General features: G+C 34.6%; 2 protein-coding genes across 2 annotated transcripts in view; one reads left to right on the top strand and one right to left on the bottom strand.

The window, feature by feature from the left end:
• The window catches only part of Zir (Zizimin-related), a 41,569-nt gene extending 32,488 nt beyond the window's left edge, over positions 1-9,081 (top strand). Inside the window, exons 30-40 of the mRNA XM_068765485.1 lie at positions 572-748; positions 1,000-1,173; positions 1,696-1,826; positions 2,065-2,236; positions 2,765-2,945; positions 4,649-4,776; positions 5,529-5,594; positions 6,223-6,339; positions 6,715-6,803; positions 7,378-7,524; positions 8,319-9,081. Coding sequence (XP_068621586.1) covers positions 572-748; positions 1,000-1,173; positions 1,696-1,826; positions 2,065-2,236; positions 2,765-2,945; positions 4,649-4,776; positions 5,529-5,594; positions 6,223-6,339; positions 6,715-6,803; positions 7,378-7,524; positions 8,319-8,358 — 1,422 coding nt within the window. The 3' untranslated portion in view covers positions 8,359-9,081. The remainder of the gene's footprint in view (positions 1-571; positions 749-999; positions 1,174-1,695; positions 1,827-2,064; positions 2,237-2,764; positions 2,946-4,648; positions 4,777-5,528; positions 5,595-6,222; positions 6,340-6,714; positions 6,804-7,377; positions 7,525-8,318) is intronic.
• A 1,206-nt stretch (positions 9,082-10,287) lies between these two features.
• Positions 10,288-18,254, bottom strand: LOC137922478 (chromobox protein homolog 5-like). Its single transcript, XM_068765484.1, has 5 exons — positions 18,060-18,254; positions 15,721-15,846; positions 13,792-13,984; positions 12,384-12,490; positions 10,288-11,336 (listed from the first exon to the last, which is right to left on the bottom strand). The coding sequence occupies exons 1-5, from the start codon at positions 18,156-18,158 to the stop codon at positions 11,280-11,282; spliced, it is 582 nt and encodes a 193-aa protein (XP_068621585.1). The 5' UTR covers positions 18,159-18,254; the 3' UTR covers positions 10,288-11,279.
• Positions 18,255-18,283: the final 29 nt, after the last annotated feature.

Genomic DNA, 18,283 nt, shown 5'->3' with positions numbered 1-18,283 from the left:
CTTAAGTACGTGAGTGACATAGATATGATTTTAATTAGATTTTAAATTCAAAATTTATTAAAGTAATTTTTTGACCATGCGGCGGTAGACCAGAATTTTCTTCATGGTCCTACAGGCGTATGCACAAAAGAGCAATGCAACTTCGTAACAGCCAATCAGCGCTCGCGTGCGATAGAAACAGGCAACTGTGCGAAAGAGAGATCTCGAATGACAGCCAATCAACGCTCACGTACGATAGAAAAAAGCAACTGTGCGAAAAAAAGATATTGATCGCAGGCGCTAGTTGTATGACCATGAAAGAGATACATATATCTATGTAATGACATACTTTAAGTAAAATAAACAATACAATTTGATAGGCTCTGAAAAAAAATTCTGAATTGGTGGTTATCAGCTCTTCTGAGATATTGTTTTAAACTGCGCACATCCTCTTAAATTCTTCTCACGGCTTCTAGGTAATTCAAAATTAAATTAAAAAAATTAAATCAATTAACATCTCCTGAACGCTTATCGTGTTTTCCTTTAAACATATCTAATACAATATCTATATTTATTTTGTAACATCCCCAAGGTGAAAGACCTCGTGTTCAATCTGCACATGATCCTGAGCGATACCGTGAAGATGAAGGAGTTCCAGCAGGACCCGGAAATGCTGCTGGACCTGATGCACCGGATCGCGCGTGGTTATCAGCACAGCCCCGACCTGCGTCTCACCTGGCTCAACAATATGGCGCAGAAACACATGGAGGTATATTATACATGCTTACATTCGAAATGTATGTATACAGCCTAATTGGTAAAAGGCTTTAATGGGGGGGGAAGGTACAGGTAAATGATGGATGCTGGCCACTTCCAACCAAAAATTCATTTAAAATCTGTGGGGAAGGCTTGTATCCAGCTGGTAGACGTCTTACTGAACATGATCATTGTACCTTCTTTCACTCTCTCCATTGCGATGCCCTCACTTTGCAGCTGTGACAAATATTGTACTATGTATAGAGATCAAATCACCTGGAAGCCGGAATGTGTCTGGTGCACGGCGCAGCGCTGGCTGCAGAGCAGCTGGTGACAGGCGGACGGGGGGCGGCGCTGCTGCAGCGCGTCACTCACAACGCCCTGGACGAGAGCTGCGCAGATGCCCTACACCACCACCTCACACACCAGGAGTTGCAGGTTCCCACTCTTGTAGTCTCTATTCATGAGCACGTGTAACTTATGGGCGCTTTGAATGTGCAAATTCAATGAACGCGAATTTTGAGACGTGGATATCAAATCTACCTACAGAGCGGAAGTAAGGAGATGCCTCCAAAAGCGGGGCGTGATAAACTTGTATATTTTTCTAATCTATTCTTTTATTACCAATTCATTTATTCATTTATTTTGTGTTCCTTTTCACTCTGAGAAGCATCTCCCTTTATACTCGTATTACCATTATAGTATTTATTATTGTTACAAATGTAAATATTTCGCGTACTATAGATTCACAAGAATTATTAATCACATTTAAATTTAGTGTTAGTAACAAATATTTAAATTGATTAAATTAAAAAAACTCTAGTCTTATACAATATATATACATTACAATATATATACATATATATTTTGATAAAGACTGCTCTATAGAGGAGGCTTATATCCAGGTGTTAATATTCTAAAGTAGAAGTAGGTGATGAAATATTTCCAATCACTCCGCAGGCATTGTTGGAGCATGCTGCCAGCGAGCTGATGACGGCCGGCATGTATGAGACAGTCAACGAGGTCTACAAGGTGCTTATACCGATCGCCGAAGAGCACCGCGACTACAAGAAGCTGGCCAACATACACGGGTGAGATGAACCTGGTGCTCCTCACTGTCCAAGGTCATGACTCCAGAGATCACTTTCATGGTTTTCGACTATCTTTTATGTCTTCTTTTTCTTGGTAACTAAATTTATTTGTGAACTAAAATAGAAGGAGAGAAAATATATACAAGTGTAAAAGTTGGGATGTGTCTACATGCATCCAATATTTTAAATATTACAATATTATTATTATATAATAATATTATCAATTTATGTTTGACAGAAAACTGAACGAGGCGTTCTCTCGTATAGAGCAACTTCATGGCAAGCGAGTTTTCGGCACCTACTTCCGGGTGTCTTTCTACGGCGCTCGCTTCGGCGACCTTCACGCCGAGGAGTTCATCTACAAGGAGCACGCGCTCACAAAACTGCCGGAGATATTTAGCCGCCTGGAGGTGCGTATGCGCAAATACTACTGCAACTTATTTTTTTAAACTTCTCTTTGTATTAACCCTCCTTCGTCTGTTGATTCATGCCCGAGAATAAAGGCCGTTGCAACTCGCGGGCGTGAATTCACACCCAAGTGATTTGTCTTTGATTTTTCTCTTTGTTTTTTTAATAAGATAATAAAGCCTATATTTCTCACCGGAATACGATTCCATGTAGTAAAATTCATCTTATAGTAAAAATCTCTTAGAATCTATTTTTTCGGTAGTTTAATTGTTATCTGTTATTTTTTTTTTATTATATTTGCTTGAGCGAAAGAGAGCGGCTGATTGTTTTCATTGGTTGAATATTGTTTTCTTATTTTAAAATTACTTTAATTACGCACAAATTTTTTAGGCTTCACCTTAAAGGTATAACTTAGGAAGAATCCCAAAAAAGCCTTTACAATTTTTAAACCACACAATCACTCTGTATATCTCAATTTGAAACAAATGTAGTGCTTTTGAATCATCTGAAAGTAATTACTTTTGTTACAGAACTTCTACGGTTCGCGTTTCGGTGCGGATAATGTGGTTATCATTAAAGACTCCAACATTGTGGACCCCAGCACGCTGGACCCCGAGAAGGCTTATATACAGATCACGTACGTGGAGCCTTACTTCGAACCTCACGAACTGCGCAAACGCCTTACCCACTACGAGCGGAACTACAACATCAGTGAGTTAATATTCTTACAAATTAATCACGGGCCCTGGAATACGTCAGTCACGTGATTTCACGTGTCCGGATATTTTGAAGTTACGCTGTGACGTGAGATGGCTTAATGTTGCGAAAGATATGTCTAACTAAGAAAGAGACTAATAACATATATAGCTACTTCCGCTATGCAGCAGTAGTCGTGCAATGAAGTGCACCGCCCCCCAGCCCAGCAAACATCAGTGTTTGACACTGATCGGTGTAACATCTGAGTGTAACAACGGTGTGACAACGTGGAGAGGTGAAACACTTGTAGAGTGAATTAACGGTGGTAGTTGTGTTTCGCATTGTTTGCCGCATACGCATTTATCAGCGGGCTGGCGGGCGGTGCACTTCATTGCACGACTACTGCTGCATAGCTGAAGTAGCTATATATTAGTCCCTTTCTTACTTAGGATGAACTTCCGCAAGGTATCGCCTGAATCTATTATATAGATATGTCTACGTTTACACGATATTCGTTTTATCATAAATTACTAGTTGATTTGCACTAGAAATAAAGATAAGCTTGTTATATCTTATTCTAAGATTTATAATGTGACTATTTTGTGTGACAACTGTGTACACCAGGGCTTCTTAAACTATGGGTCGCGAACCTAAATGGGGTCGCGAAGCAAAATTCTGGGGTCGTGAGATTTTGAGACGAATTCTGAGACTAAAATTAAATCATCAAAAATATATTTTTTTTTATATTTGTATGGGGTCGTCGAGAACCTCGCAATCATAAATGGGGACGTGTATGACAAAGTTTAAGAAGCCCTGGTGTACACTAATGTTATTACTCTGAATTATCACGTATCAAATAGTAGAAGTACTATCCTCTTCTCAGCAGATGGACGTCCACTACAAGGAACAGAACTCCTCCAAAAGTTGTCACGTGATCGGTCCTGGGCTGCCCCATCCAACTACATTACATATAAATACGGTTTAGCTAATGCCAGACCTACTCATGTTATGTCTACATGTTCGTGACCACTCAAGAATCTTCCTGTTCAACTTCCATCGGTTGTAATAGCGATATGCCCATCACACTTGCCACTTTAAACGAGTAATTGCATGTAATGTGATAAGAGATTTCCACCTATATACAGCCTCAATGAGGTATCTTAACGTGACTTTAACCCTTTCCACTCCAGTGTCGAGTGTCACTCGACACTGATTTTGTTCCACAAGCTCCACTGTCGAGTGATACTCGACATGGTGTAATACTTCTTTTTGCGGAAAATTTTAAAACAGGAAAGATTTTTGTTACTAAAATGTTTGAATCACGAATGAATGAAACATGTTCTAGAATCGCAAGATACTATAATTGTATTCAATTTTATCGATGCTACATAACAGCCTTGGAGTGGAAAGGGTTAACTATGTCGTCACCAAGTCTACCTTCTTCAAAAAATCCGTCAAAGTTTCTAGTATTTTTTTGTTTTGTGTTTTTACCTCCCGTCACGGGGGTTGACCCATTGCCACTGATCAGAAATAAGTTGAGGATGTACAGCAGCGTCATCTGCTTACCATAATATTATACTGCTATTGTTAACCCCCCTACCATACGTGATGATTTTGGTATACCCCCCCAAAAGGGAGAAAGCCTTACATTGGTGTCTATAGGCTGATCGATGTTATGATATTTTATGAACGCTAGGATGTTTGTGTTCATATCACAGAGCGCTTCATGTACGCGACTCCGTTTACGGTGGGCGGTCGCGCTCACGGATCACTGGCGGAGCAGTGCAAACGCAAGACCATACTGACCACCGCCCATCATTTTCCCTACGTCAAGACGCGCATACAGGTCAAATTTAACTATTAATTTATTTAGCTATTAAGGTATCCAACATTTATATGAGACCACCCGTGTATGTATTTGTAACTTCTTGACGGTGAAGGAAATAAAAACCAGGTGTGATCAATGTAACATACAAATATACAGAGGTTTTTTAAATTCAAAATGTCTTTTTCAACTAGACATTTACATATGATTTTGGGTCGTGGCTTATTTTAACATTATAAGCAGTGAACTACCACCAGCCAGAAACTCAACAGATTCTCTTTTAAATGAAATTTAACAATTTTTGATGTGTACATTATAATATTATTCATAAAAATGAGTACAAACCAAATCCCACACATTTTGATCGAGTAAAAACACTTGAATGCAATAATGTTGTTTATTTAATAATTTAATAATACAAGGAAGGTCTAAGATATCTCGTGGAACTAATATGTATATATATATATATATATATATATATATATATATATATATAATAGCAAGTAGTTGATGTAATAAGGAATAACTAAGGCTACATTTATTTCAAAAAATTCTTAAACGAAAAATAAAATTAAATCAATAAATGTTCTTTTGTTAAACTACACGAGCAAACAAAACAACAGCTAGTTGCGTGTCATAAACGTTTACCTAGATGTTTATTTACAATATAATATTTACAATTTTGATTGTTCAAAAGACTAATTCAATTATAAAAAGTGTTGTAGCTGTAGTGTAGTGTGTAGCTTTTGTATATGTTATATTACTGTGTACAGGTTGTACAGCGAACGCAAATAATCCTGTCTCCGATTGAAGTAGCCATTGAAGACATACAGAAGAAGGTGAGAGAGTTTTTTTATCAGAAACAGAGTCAAATTTTATTTAAAAAAAATTCAAAATGTCTGGCGATACAGTTATGGTTTAGCCTTTAAATGCACGACTTTTATTTATACTTTTAAAAAATATATATCTTGTAGATAGGTACACTACAATGTAGACGAAAATATTTTTATATATGTATAATATTCTTATACTTATTTAATATTTTTCCAAATCCTTATGTTGCAGATTTGCATCATTATGCATTTAAGGGTTAGAGAACGTCCATCGGAATATAAATGTTAACGACTAAATAAAACTCTTTGAAGACCTTTGAGAATAAATTTCCAAAAAAAATTCAGAATGAAAAAAGTACGATCAAACAATGTCCGTGTCTGTTTTGTTAAAACAACCAAAGTCAAGACAGAAGTTATAGACGTCACGCTTTTAAAGAGAAAAAAAAATATTGTAACTTATTACAAAGTAATTTCTTTATACAAAATGTTTAAAAATAGGTGCAGAAACTTAATAGCTTTTTACTGAATAATTAGCCATATATTTACTCCTTTAAAACATTCACACCTATAACAAATCAGTCTGTATAAACACCGCTATGTCAGAAACTTAATTTAAAATTGTGATATTCTTCAGATTGCAGAACTGGCAGCGGCCACCTCTCAGGAACCTGCGGACCCCAAGATCCTCCAGATGGTGGTGCAGGGCTGCATCGGCACCACCGTGAACCAGGGACCCTTGGAACTCGCACAGGTGATCACTTACAGTGCCTTTTCAACACCTACAGGATGATACATTCTTGTAGAGTTTACTCTGGTACTTTTATTCACAAACAAACATAGGGTTAGTAATAATATAAACCGGATTATACAAATATACAGTAAATTTAAATTTTAATATCTATGGACATAATGATAATAATAATTGTTTATTATCTGTCCCTTCAGGCTTTGTACCAGAATTTTTTTTTTCGTATTTGCTTGTCGAATTTCAGCAAAAATAACAACTTTTAAAGTGATCACTTCATACAGGGTGTTTGGAAATATGTATAAATGCTTTAAAGCTTATATCAATAATCTATCATTCTGTATATCATAAATTAGTATAAGGAATGTTTTCCGTTTCAAGGTGTTCCTGGCACCGGTGGCGGAGGGCCGGCAGCCTCCCACGCGCCTCACCAACAAACTGCGTCTCGCCTTCAAGGACTTCTCTAAGAAGTAAGTTCCGATGTAAGGGGGAAGAATTTTTGAGAATGTTCAAGATACTCTACTTTTAGCGAGAGATGAGATTCCTACCTACTAAAACACGCTCAATGGTATCCCTTTGAGATGTGAAGCTTCGGTACTTCCAAGTTGAGGAACACCCATTCTACCGCGCATGCTGTTTTATCCGATATTTATCTAAATTAGCTATCCGGTCTTGGGGATGGTGTGTTTTTAACCCAATTTACTTCTGTACGCGAGATACTATACTCTTCCAATTCGGTGAAATAGTATAATATATAACGGCCCGTGCCGAGGCTTCTCGGGGAGCCCTCTAACCCCCTTCCTCCTCCCTCCGCAATTGTGTAATCCGTCAAAGCCATTTGGGCAGCACTGTAAGTTGGTGAAAAAAACTCTACTCTCTTTAAAAAAATCGGGGTCAAAAAATGCTTCACGATACACGTTCTGTAGAAAGCTGGAACTGCTCCTGCACCCTTTTTTAGTCAGAGCACCATGAGACCACTTTGTAATGCTTAGATATTATAATATTCTCCAAGCAAGACTTAATACATATAACCTGTGACGTCAGATGCCACGACGCCCTGCGGAAGAACAAGAACCTGATCGGCAGTGACCAGCGGGAGTACCAGCGCGAGCTGGAGCGGAACTTCCAGAGGTTCACGGAGCGCCTGGCGCCGCTCGTGCAGCATGCGCCTGGACATGTCGCGCAGCTCAGGTGCACCGCAACCACTTAACCCCACCTACCTGCTCCTTCATGAAGTAACAACGCCATCTATAATAATTTGTGGTATACTAACAAATACCAACCTGTATGGATATAGATTAATTAGATAGAAATTTTTGAAACAAAACACATTGATAAATTTTAGATCGAATCAGAAATGATCCATAGAACTAACTCTCCGACATAGCTCGAAGAATTACTCATCTGGAATGGTGGTAGGCATATTGCTCGTAAAGACGGCGGCGGTTGGGGCCAAATGGTTCTGTATTGACGACCGGCAGCCGGTATACCCACCACTAAATCGACGTATCGACGGCATGTCATTACTTTGGCAATCATGCTGAAGGCTCCTATCGGCTTACATGATGATGATACAAAATTAAAGTGCCAGTGGTCATGGCACCTATGCTCAAGATCTGCTAGGGAGATCTATATAGGAACAAAAGTAAACGAATTTGCAGTCCACATGGCTCAGTACAAATGGCCACCGGAGCCCAAACCCAAAACATGGATAGACAACCTTATAGAGGCTATCTCTAAAAACACTAGATGCAGAAGGCTTTTCGACAGTCCTATTAGAAATTTACAATGGAGACCAATGTCCAACACCTAATTAATGGTGACACCCCAGCCTACCTTCCAGTGGAATATTGTAGACCATGGTTATTACATACCGCCTATCTGAACTATAAGTTTAGAAAACTGCTTCTGGAAAAATTAGTATGAGCCAATAAATTAGTAAAAAAGTGAGTTTTCTTATAATAATTGACGTACTCTGGTTACAGCAATGGACTGAGCAAGCACGACTACAAGCATCAAGCGTAACTTGAAGAACAGCATCCGGATTACTTTGCAGACTGTGCGAAGTAATAACTTAATTGAACTTGCACTGAATTTGTAAGTCAATTCGACTCTAGTTGTCAAAGGCTTAGATCGAGTTTTAGTAGTAGGGGTCACGGTGAATAATATGCACACTGCACCTAGAAATCTATCTCTAATACAAGATTTTACTGAAATGGTTGCAATAAATTGTGATGGCTTCATCACACCTTCAATGAATCAGCCTTCTAAGAAAATTGTAAAAAAATGGAACATTATCATTGCAATATTAAGCTATGTTACGAAGAAAATACACCATAGACACTGTTTAAAGGGAGACCACTGTAAAGATTCAAACAAAATTCACTACTAATAACTAGTGATAGTAATATGTGAAATGATTTATTTCAAATTTCAAATAAATATCAGCATCACCTATTTTGAAAAATGATTACAAACAAAACCTTCAAGTCAGCGGACAGTGATTAAACTTTATTTGATTTAACACTTAAATTAAAACTGACGGTAATAATATATGAAAGGGAATGGTGTACCCAACTGCTACATGTACTGTTAATGCATTTATCTGAGATTTTATAACCAAAAGCATTAGTTTAATTAGATTTATTTAGATATAAACTGTTATATTTTTAACTCTCTCAAAATAGTTGTGTTAACTTTGCAAAAAAGTCAAAGCTAAAAGTATATTTTTCTTGCAATATTTCTGGCGCCGAAACACATTGCTTTTAATTTTTTTCAATTCAAGCAAATAAAATTATATAATGTAATATATTTTAAAATTTATGCGCGAAAGTTCTAGAAGCATTGTGCAATAGTTTAAAAAACAAAATAAGTATTTTATTTATAAACAGATATAATTTGAATAGTTGCCTTAATATGGAAAGCAGATTTGAAAAAAAAAAAGATCGCCTTAGATATATTTTAAGTTATTTATATGTAATTATATTTACTTTTCTTAAAAGTCGTTTAACAAATTTTTGATAAAATTTTCATGATTTATTTATAAAGCCGCCTCCATATTTTGTATCTAAAAGTAATTTTGGAAGAATATATTAGGGGTACCGGGGTAATGTTGTTTTGTTGGCATATTTTTTACAGAAAAACCGATTGATTTCCGCTCCGGCATTAAAAATTTGTATACTAGATGGCAAAAGGTTGTTGATAACGAAGGTGAACATATTGCTGATTAGAAATAAAAACTTGTTGAGAAATGAAGTCATGTGAAATTTCCTCCTAATATATTTGATTATCCAATTTCTGCATATAAAGATATAATGTAAGGTGATTATTATTTTGCTATCGTCAATATATTGTTGTATATTTCGTAACATCTCAAAAATAAAGAGCACAATGTATTTAAAATTTTAAGATTAATTTATATTAAGCACTACAATATTAAATTTAAAATTTTACACGATAGGAAGAAAGGTCGTATATTTAAGGTAGCATTTTTCTACTGTAAATTTTAATTATTGATATTAACACATTCCGTGCCATGACGTATACGACCCAAACTTTGAAAAATAATAAGTCGTTTAAGACATGTGTTATACACTTTTTCGATACTGCGGAGCATTAGCGGGAAAAAGTTATAAATTTTAACATGCATTACATACACGCACACATGTGAAGTTATCTTCATAGAACAATTCATTTGTTTAAGGATCCTTTGTTTTTCAATGAGAACTGCAAATGGCCTGAACGGAAAGTGCAAGTGGGGTCGTATACGCCCCACATGGCGTGGAATGTGTTAATACACTAATGTATTTCTTATACAGCACAACCATTGGCACACATGTTCTTAATGTCTAAACTCTATATATTTATTTTATATATAAATCGGTATATAAGCCAATAAAGATTAGTTTTGTACTATCCTAGCAATGTACACTCGGTATATGAAAATAAAAGAAATTATTTAGAAATATTACATTTATTTCATATGTCACATCTATTTTACCATAGAATTACAAAATATCTAGTAGATATACAAATAACATACAGATCCTACAAATTAATTTTAGATAATACCATGGCTCCTTGTTATCATAACTGGCATGGCATATACAATTCTGTTCTCGACCGCATTTATTTTTGTCCAGCACAATAAATGTAATTAAATAAACATCACATTAATGAGTAGCTATAAGAAATATGTACTATATCAGAGTTACGAAAAAACAAGTTCGAAATGTAATATATGTAGATGAATTTTCAACAAAATAAACTCAAATCTTCTTGCAATGTACATATGGAAACAAAAATGTTAATATAAATTAGTAATGGTACATATATGTTGGTCAAGAATACTGTCTTACACAAACTTAAACCAAAAATTTTATATAAAATAGACAGCAGAGTTAACAAATAAAATAAAAATTCTATGTGAAGTGTTTATACAACCAGATTAGTGAACATAGTAACATACAAACCCAACTGTGGTCCAATCACGAGTTAGAGTTATTGTATATTTTCAATCTATGGTCAGTGACCGCTGCAAATGGCAAAAGGTACACTGCAAAACTTGGCATCACAGTACCAAATCTAGACTTATACAAACTTAGAGCATTCAGACTTATCCTGAATGATCCCAATTTTAAGATTTGGACAGCAATATGCACTTATGCCAGTTCAAATTATACCAAAACTATTTATTAGCATTTAAATCAAGAAAATGAAAAAAAAGCTAAACTAGAATTTCTATGACAAAGCGTACAACTAAAAATAAAGGCACCTTAATAGAAATAATTCTGAGGAATATTATCTTTCTTTGTAAGAAAACGCTGCCATGGTTTGCACTATGCGTGACGGCATAGATGCAAGCCGCAACAACCGCCGCACTGAATTTTCTTCAAATTAATCAACATTTTAAAGTCTGTACAAACTGAAAGTGATGATTTGTTCAGTCACTCGGATTCAGCTGGCGTGTGCCATGTCAGTCGCTCCTCGTAGAAAGCAATCACCTGCAAATAAAAACGGTTGTAATAATGATTGTTTCATTACACTGCCTTAAATTAAATCTAAAATGATCTGGCAAATATAATACAGAATACAGGTAGACTATGGAACATGACCTAATGGAGAAGCTCTCATAAATGGTATATATGAGATTTTGATACAATAAAAAATGGCTCTAAAAGACAGTGATGTCTTTTATATTCTCTTATATCTATGCTTATATTCTATTTTTTGTATATTATATTTAATGATACAAAATTAAATGAGGGCATGTTTTGAGCCCGCAACTATAACCACAAGTGAAATACATACTTCACTGTTGGTATTACCAGTAGTAAAATTAAAAAGAAAGTCACATTTACATAATACACCAATACCTCACTTAGCGTTCTCAAAAACACAACGCAAAGTGAATTAAAATTTTCAATAGCAAACTATGCAAAGTTTGAAGAGTTGAACAAAATAATTTGAAAAACCAAAATAATTTAAAATTTTATAGCTGATATGCAAAAAACAATTTTGTGTCTTAGATCTGGCTAAAAAGTTATGTGTATGTAAAAAGAATATAATAATTGAAAAAATATCTACCGATTCTGTAACCAGACACAACACAAAAAAATTATATAAATTTATTATTGTCTTAAAAAAAAGCATAACACATTACAATACCCTACATAATTGAAACAACTCTAAAGTTATCAAAATAAAAGTGTATTACAATTGCGGCCATTTAAGTTAGAAAGGGAATCCCCGAGTTTTGATAGCACGGCGCAATAAGAAACAAGTGAAGTCTTTAAAAAAAAAGTAAATTAAAAAATTAAAAACTCAAACCCAAAACAAAGCAACCTCGAAAAGCTAACAACGGACAGTGACAATAAGTACTAATTAAGCAGCGACGCAACTTCGACAAAACGCAAAGCAAGGTATTGGTACAATAATTAATGGTTTTTATTAAATTTTTATATGTTATAGTATTTAAGATAATAGTATCTACATAACTAGGTGAAAAATTAAAAATAATCATTTGAAAATAAAATACTGAACACACTTACTTGTTGAGGGCACTTAACGTTGGCAACTCTGGCAGGCACCAATTCTGCTTCATCCGAATCCGCCCACTTTATTAGGAACATAAGATCTCCAGTCGCATCAGATGCACCTTAAAAATATACATAAAATATTCTAAATAAATCATAGAAATATGATAAGGTACTTTAATGTTAAAGCATATGGCAAATAAAAACAACAACTGATTATGATTCATTGTAATTTTGGTTTCTAAAAACAAAAACCATTTATGCTTGAAGCTAAATGAATAAACTTTGATGTATACATGCAAAGTTCAATTATTTTCCCTTTTGTTTGACCCAAAAATTATGACTAATATAGAAAGTGCATAGGAGAGCATGATGTTTATTATTATATAACTCAAACTAACACTGTAACCTAAGGTCTATATACATTATATACTCTTATTCAGCTTTAATAAATACAAGCTGAGGTATTTCTCACAATGGGAACCCATCAGTAGAGATAGAATAAGTACAATCTTATATAATTCACACTTTGGACATAGGGTTACCACCGCTCACAAAAATGTTTCCAGATGATGGGCAGCAATGTCCTCAGTGTACCATAGTCCCACACTGAGATTGCCAACCTGCTGGCATATGTATTATGGCATGTCTCCTCATAAATATCTTTGAGGGACAGCAATGCCTTACAGTTAGCGTATATACACTAACAACAACAACAATTGTTGGAACGGTAGATATTTTACTGTAGGTTGCATATTTCTGTGAACACACATGAGAGCATTATAATGACTGCATTCCATTTTGAGGATCGCTTGTGAAGTTCTATTACTATGTGAATAATATGACTTGTACTTCTGAAAGTAGAAGTAAATTCAAAATATACAACACTGCTATGGCTGTAGAACAACATTCTTTTCATAATTGTATAAGAGAAACTTGACAACAAAAAGATTCTAATCTGGATGTATCACTACATACAGAGCTGCAATAAGGTGAAACCTTGCAGAAGCTGTAGGCATGACTAAACAGTTACTGGATCCTGGACAGAGGTTGTTACCTGTGTAGCCACAATAGTTTTCCCATCAATTCTGTGGAAGAAGCCATATTCTATCCTGGAAACAATACCTTTTCGACCACTTATTATGGACTCAAATCAGAAACAACAGAAACCCTGAAGACTTAACAGTTATGTCTACCAAACTGGATTTATTCCTATTTTGAGCAATTATTTTCAACTGCATTGGTTGGGGGATCATCTGCTGAGAACATCTTATGTGGCTACACCTATCACATGATGGGGAGACCACACACATGACGTAACCTTGAAATGCTATGAAGTTACGTCTTAAAATAGAATACAAAAGGTATGAAGTTTCCCTGCTTTTCCATGAGATAAATTAGTTTAAAAATATCAATGACTTACCAATAATCTTTTCAGCTTTGAGTCCTTTATCAAAGCCTGACTTGACCTTTTCGTCTTTTCGATCCTTTTTGACTTCCTTCGTGTCCTCCATGGAAGAAACACTGGTGGCGCGACCCTTCCGGTTCATCACACTTGTATCTTCACTGGGTTCCCGTATACGCTTCTTACCGCGATCTTCTGATTTTTTTGGTTTCTATGAACAAAGAAAAAAATAATTGCATCTAATGTTTAAAATACTAAGAGTACTTTTAAATATACTATATTAATGTTTCAATAGCATTGCTATAGTATAGAATAGTGAGACCTTTTGCATAAACAATTGCAAGGAAATTTAATGGTGTGTTTATTTATGACTACTCAACAATAGCGCGAGCAACAATCAAGAAAAATTTTTTTTTAAAAAAATTTCAATTACCAAAGTGCCTTGCATTTGCAATGTGATAACACATAAGAGTATTTAACTGTTTATGCATCACTGCATCAACCTTGAATATTTAAGGTTATGTTAGGGCCTATACTGCATCAATGGTGCCACGTTGGAAAATCATCAACATTATTTATGAGTTTAACTAACAAGTTATTTTTCCTAAGACAGTGTCTGGTCAGCTAGTATATAAATAACCAAATTGCCAAATGTGTTGCTGAAAAATTAAAAGTAAAATAGTCAAAACACTTTTTTTCCTCAATCATCTACAAATATAAACAAGTTTATAATTAACATTTGACATTCGTTAAAGTGAAAAACATAAAAAGGTTGTAAAGGATTATCATTCAAAGCCTTCTTTTTTAAAAAAAGAACCCGAATTTGGAACTTTATTTGTAATGGAGAGAGTAATTATCAGTGATTTAATTTTAGGAATTTATGAGCCTAAATTACAACTGACTATCATCATCCATGTTGCTGGTATTGTTTTTATCTCAGACAGGACGTGAGATGTTTACACTATACTTCAGACAGCTTACTGAACAAAGAGAAGTCTAAGAAATACATGTTATCTATTGCTTAGCTTGCACATTGATCTGCAATATGCAGTCTCTTGTGCTTTTAAATAGGTGGTAAAATAAATATGTATCATGTATCACACTATTATTATAGCATCTTAATTATATATTTAAAGGTCTATTGTGACCATTAGTGGCCAGGTTTATGGAATGTGAAAGGGTATAAACTCATTATGGAATGGAGGTAAGGTACATCTGGAGCATGCATTCATTCCTTTATCACGGCGAAGAAGATCATAGCCGAAAATAATGCAGACAAACAATACACAAGTCCGACTCATATTTAAATACAAATCACAGATGACACAAATAAAAATTAAACATAAATGAATTTTGGCTGTTTGGGCCAGAATTCTTAGTGTAAACACTGCACAGTATATACAAGAAAATAAGAATAAAAGGAATAAATTCTATTTGTGAGAATTGTTCACAATTAAGACATTATAAGCAATAGATCCAAGGATATTCTCTTATTTTTCTATAGGAATGTAACATACCTCTGTAGAGTAGTTATAAAGACATTGACATTAAAAAAACAATTATAATTCTCTTGGCATATTTTATTTTACGGCTTCCATATAACCTGACAAATTGCAATTCCAATACATAAATATTTTGATCATAGACTTACAAAAGAATAATAAACAAGCTGATTGGTTATAGGTGTGAAAGCTTTAAAGGGGTGAATATATAGCTCATTCAGTGTTAAATATTCAGAAATAATACATAACATTGATAATATAGGTATTGGACTGTCACATTTTATTAGATATAAAAAATGAGCTACACATTTAAAAACAAAACACCCCTTTTAAAAAGCTTTCACATCTATAAAAAACCAACCTATATATATAAATATATATTGGATACTAAAGGTATGCATAGCATATATTAGTTGGTCACAGAGAATTAATTATAAATATATACCTCTTTTTCTTTCTCTTTCCTGCTATCCTCAAATGTTTTTATCAGCTCCTCACAATCTAAATTCTCCACTGGCTCCCAAGTGCTCTCTTCTTCCTTATAACCTTTCCACTTGAGCAAATACTGGATCTGAATTACGAATTATTCATGATATTGTTATGACAATTAAACCATTGTGGCTAAAACTATAGGTTAATGGGATAAATGAATAAACCTAAGCAAAATAATTTCAAAAATATTGGGTTGTTCAGAAAGTAACTTCGTTTTTTTGTAGTGAAAATGAAAGACAATCTTCATATGATGAATAAATATTTAATTAAATTATATATTGGCCATTCTGATCCAACACCTTTTGCCATCTTTCTAGTAGTATCGATTCCACGCTCAAAAAATTTTTGGTCCTTGCTGGCAAAAAACCGATCCATATGATTTCCATATGATTTTTGAAGTGTTCATTTGAGGTAAGGGTTTTATTGTCAAAAAAATTATGTAGTGACTGGAACTAATAACAATCCGAAGGAGCCAGGTCTGGAGAATATAGTGGGTAGTACATCTCATCTAAGCTGTAAAATATTTTTGCAAGTGAACAAACTTGTATGAGGTGTCGCATTAACTTGATGGAACACTACACCTTTTCTGTTGATTAATTCTGGCCTTTTCTGTAGGATTGCATCGTTCAGTGTGTCCAGCTGATGACAGTAGACATCTAAATTAATGATGCACTTCATGGATCATTTTCATGAAGTTTAAGGATTGAAGCACAGATGTCAATGCGACAACACAAATTTCTCTCCATGGTTAAACCCTGGCCTTTCAGGTGGTCATAAATAGCTTAATTCAATAAATTCAATCTGTCACAGATCTCACAATTTGTTATTCGCTGGTTTGCATCAACTAATGCCTTTATCGCGTCTAAATCAGCTTCAACCGGCCTTCCAGAACGTGGTGCATCTTCAATAACAAAATTGACAGATTAAGGTTTTGCAAACCAGTTCTGGCACTGGCATTATCAACACATCTTCTTCATATACATTGGTTAATTTCACATTAAACAGCATTTTTACCTTTTCTATTGTAGTCCACTCTATATTTGAAAGAGCACCAGTCAAAAACTACTGCATAAAATTGATTGAACTTATTCACACACAAGCCTTGCTATATCAGCTGTCAAAACATATAATGACAATGCAACTTAAGTGTATGCAATTAAATCTTCTATTAGAAAAAAAAAACGAAATTACTTTCCGAACAACCCAATATATGTTAAGACAGACATATATCAAGAATACCCAAACACTATTATAATTTAACCTTGAAATTTGATATCTGAATTAAACTGTGGGAAAATAAAATCACCACTTATAATTTTATTCCACAATAATTTTTTTTTAATTATATTGTTTCATCTATTTGTATTTCTGCATTTTGATTATAGTTCTTGATACAATCAAAAGATGTTTATTTATATTACCGAAGTACAAAGAATAGCTCAGCTTGGCTTAGCTTTAGCTGCCCAAGAGGCTTTTGCCGATTCCAAAGGTATAAGGGGGGGCATAGCAGAGAGTGCGTAACTTTGAAATGTTTTTGAAAAGCACATGGGCAACCAGGGGAGCCCCAGATAGGACGGTTACATACTACAATTTCACTGAAATAGGAAGCCACTGAGCTCTTTAGATCTCTACAGCAGACCCCCCATAGAGTGAATAGGCTCAAAAGCACCCCTTAAAGGGACCTCGTTATATATTGTTCTACCTCTCATTGTAGTTACCTGTTTAGCATTCTCATCTAAAGCAACTGACAAGGCCGAACCTCAACTGAGACAGTCACTATTACCTGGCTAATATAACAACTTTAGAAAATGTTAACACTGGGAGACCTATTCCAATAACTGATTGTAATGTATAACATATTTTCAAGACAAGATTCATCTAGTTCATGTTTTTTTAATTATATTATGGATAATAGTCCCTTGAAACCTAATTATTCGAATCATGATATAGAGATTGGTCTAAAATGCGAAGAATAGCATACAAAAAGATGAGTGTTTGCAGTGTCTCAAGATTGTGTACTAGATACAGAAAAATAAAAGTGACCAGAAGTGAAAACCAAGTAATAACGAAGGCATAAAAACTGGACATATATACGTATATTATGTTCTAAAACTCAATGTATTCAGTAATTAAAACGAACAAGTAAATAAAAAAAGCAATATCAAAACATGATTAATTGTAATGAGTGTAACAACAAATTAATATTTAAAATAGCACAGATATATTAATTTAAATAAATTCATCAACTATCTAAAGCATTATTACAAAATTTCATTTTCGTAAAAAACCAACCTTTCCTTTAACAGTCCTTTTGTCAAGAACTTTTTCTACTACGTACTCTTCCTCGCTAGATGGATCAGAAGTTTCTCCCTTCTTATCCTTTTTTCCCATTTTTAGTAGGACCAAAAATTTCTGTAAAGTTAAAACGTCTATGGAATTAACGTAAAAGCTACTACACTAAGCGGCGGCGTTTCTAAATATATCAAAATGGCGCGCTGTCAAAGAATACCCTAAGA

This window comes from Battus philenor, unplaced genomic scaffold, assembly GCF_028537555.1.
Source record: "Battus philenor isolate CCGP_79_NKW_IND1 unplaced genomic scaffold, ilBatPhil1.0.hap1 SCAF_2, whole genome shotgun sequence".
Taxonomy (NCBI): Eukaryota; Metazoa; Arthropoda; class Insecta; order Lepidoptera; family Papilionidae; genus Battus; species Battus philenor.
This window is presented reverse-complemented; position numbering and strand designations above follow the sequence as displayed.

Bases quoted from the DNA above. Each gene is read 5' to 3' on its own strand.
- LOC137922478 (XM_068765484.1), bottom strand. From the start codon at position 18,158: ATGGGAAAAAAGGATAAGAAGGGAGAAACTTCTGATCCATCTAGCGAG. The intron at 15,847-18,059 runs GTTGGTTTTTTA...TTCGTAATTCAG, and splicing joins AAAGGACTGTTAAAGGAAAG to ATCCAGTATTTGCTCAAGTG. The intron at 11,337-12,383 runs GTAAGTGTGTTC...TTTTATTTGCAG, and splicing joins ACGTTAAGTGCCCTCAACAA to GTGATTGCTTTCTACGAGGA.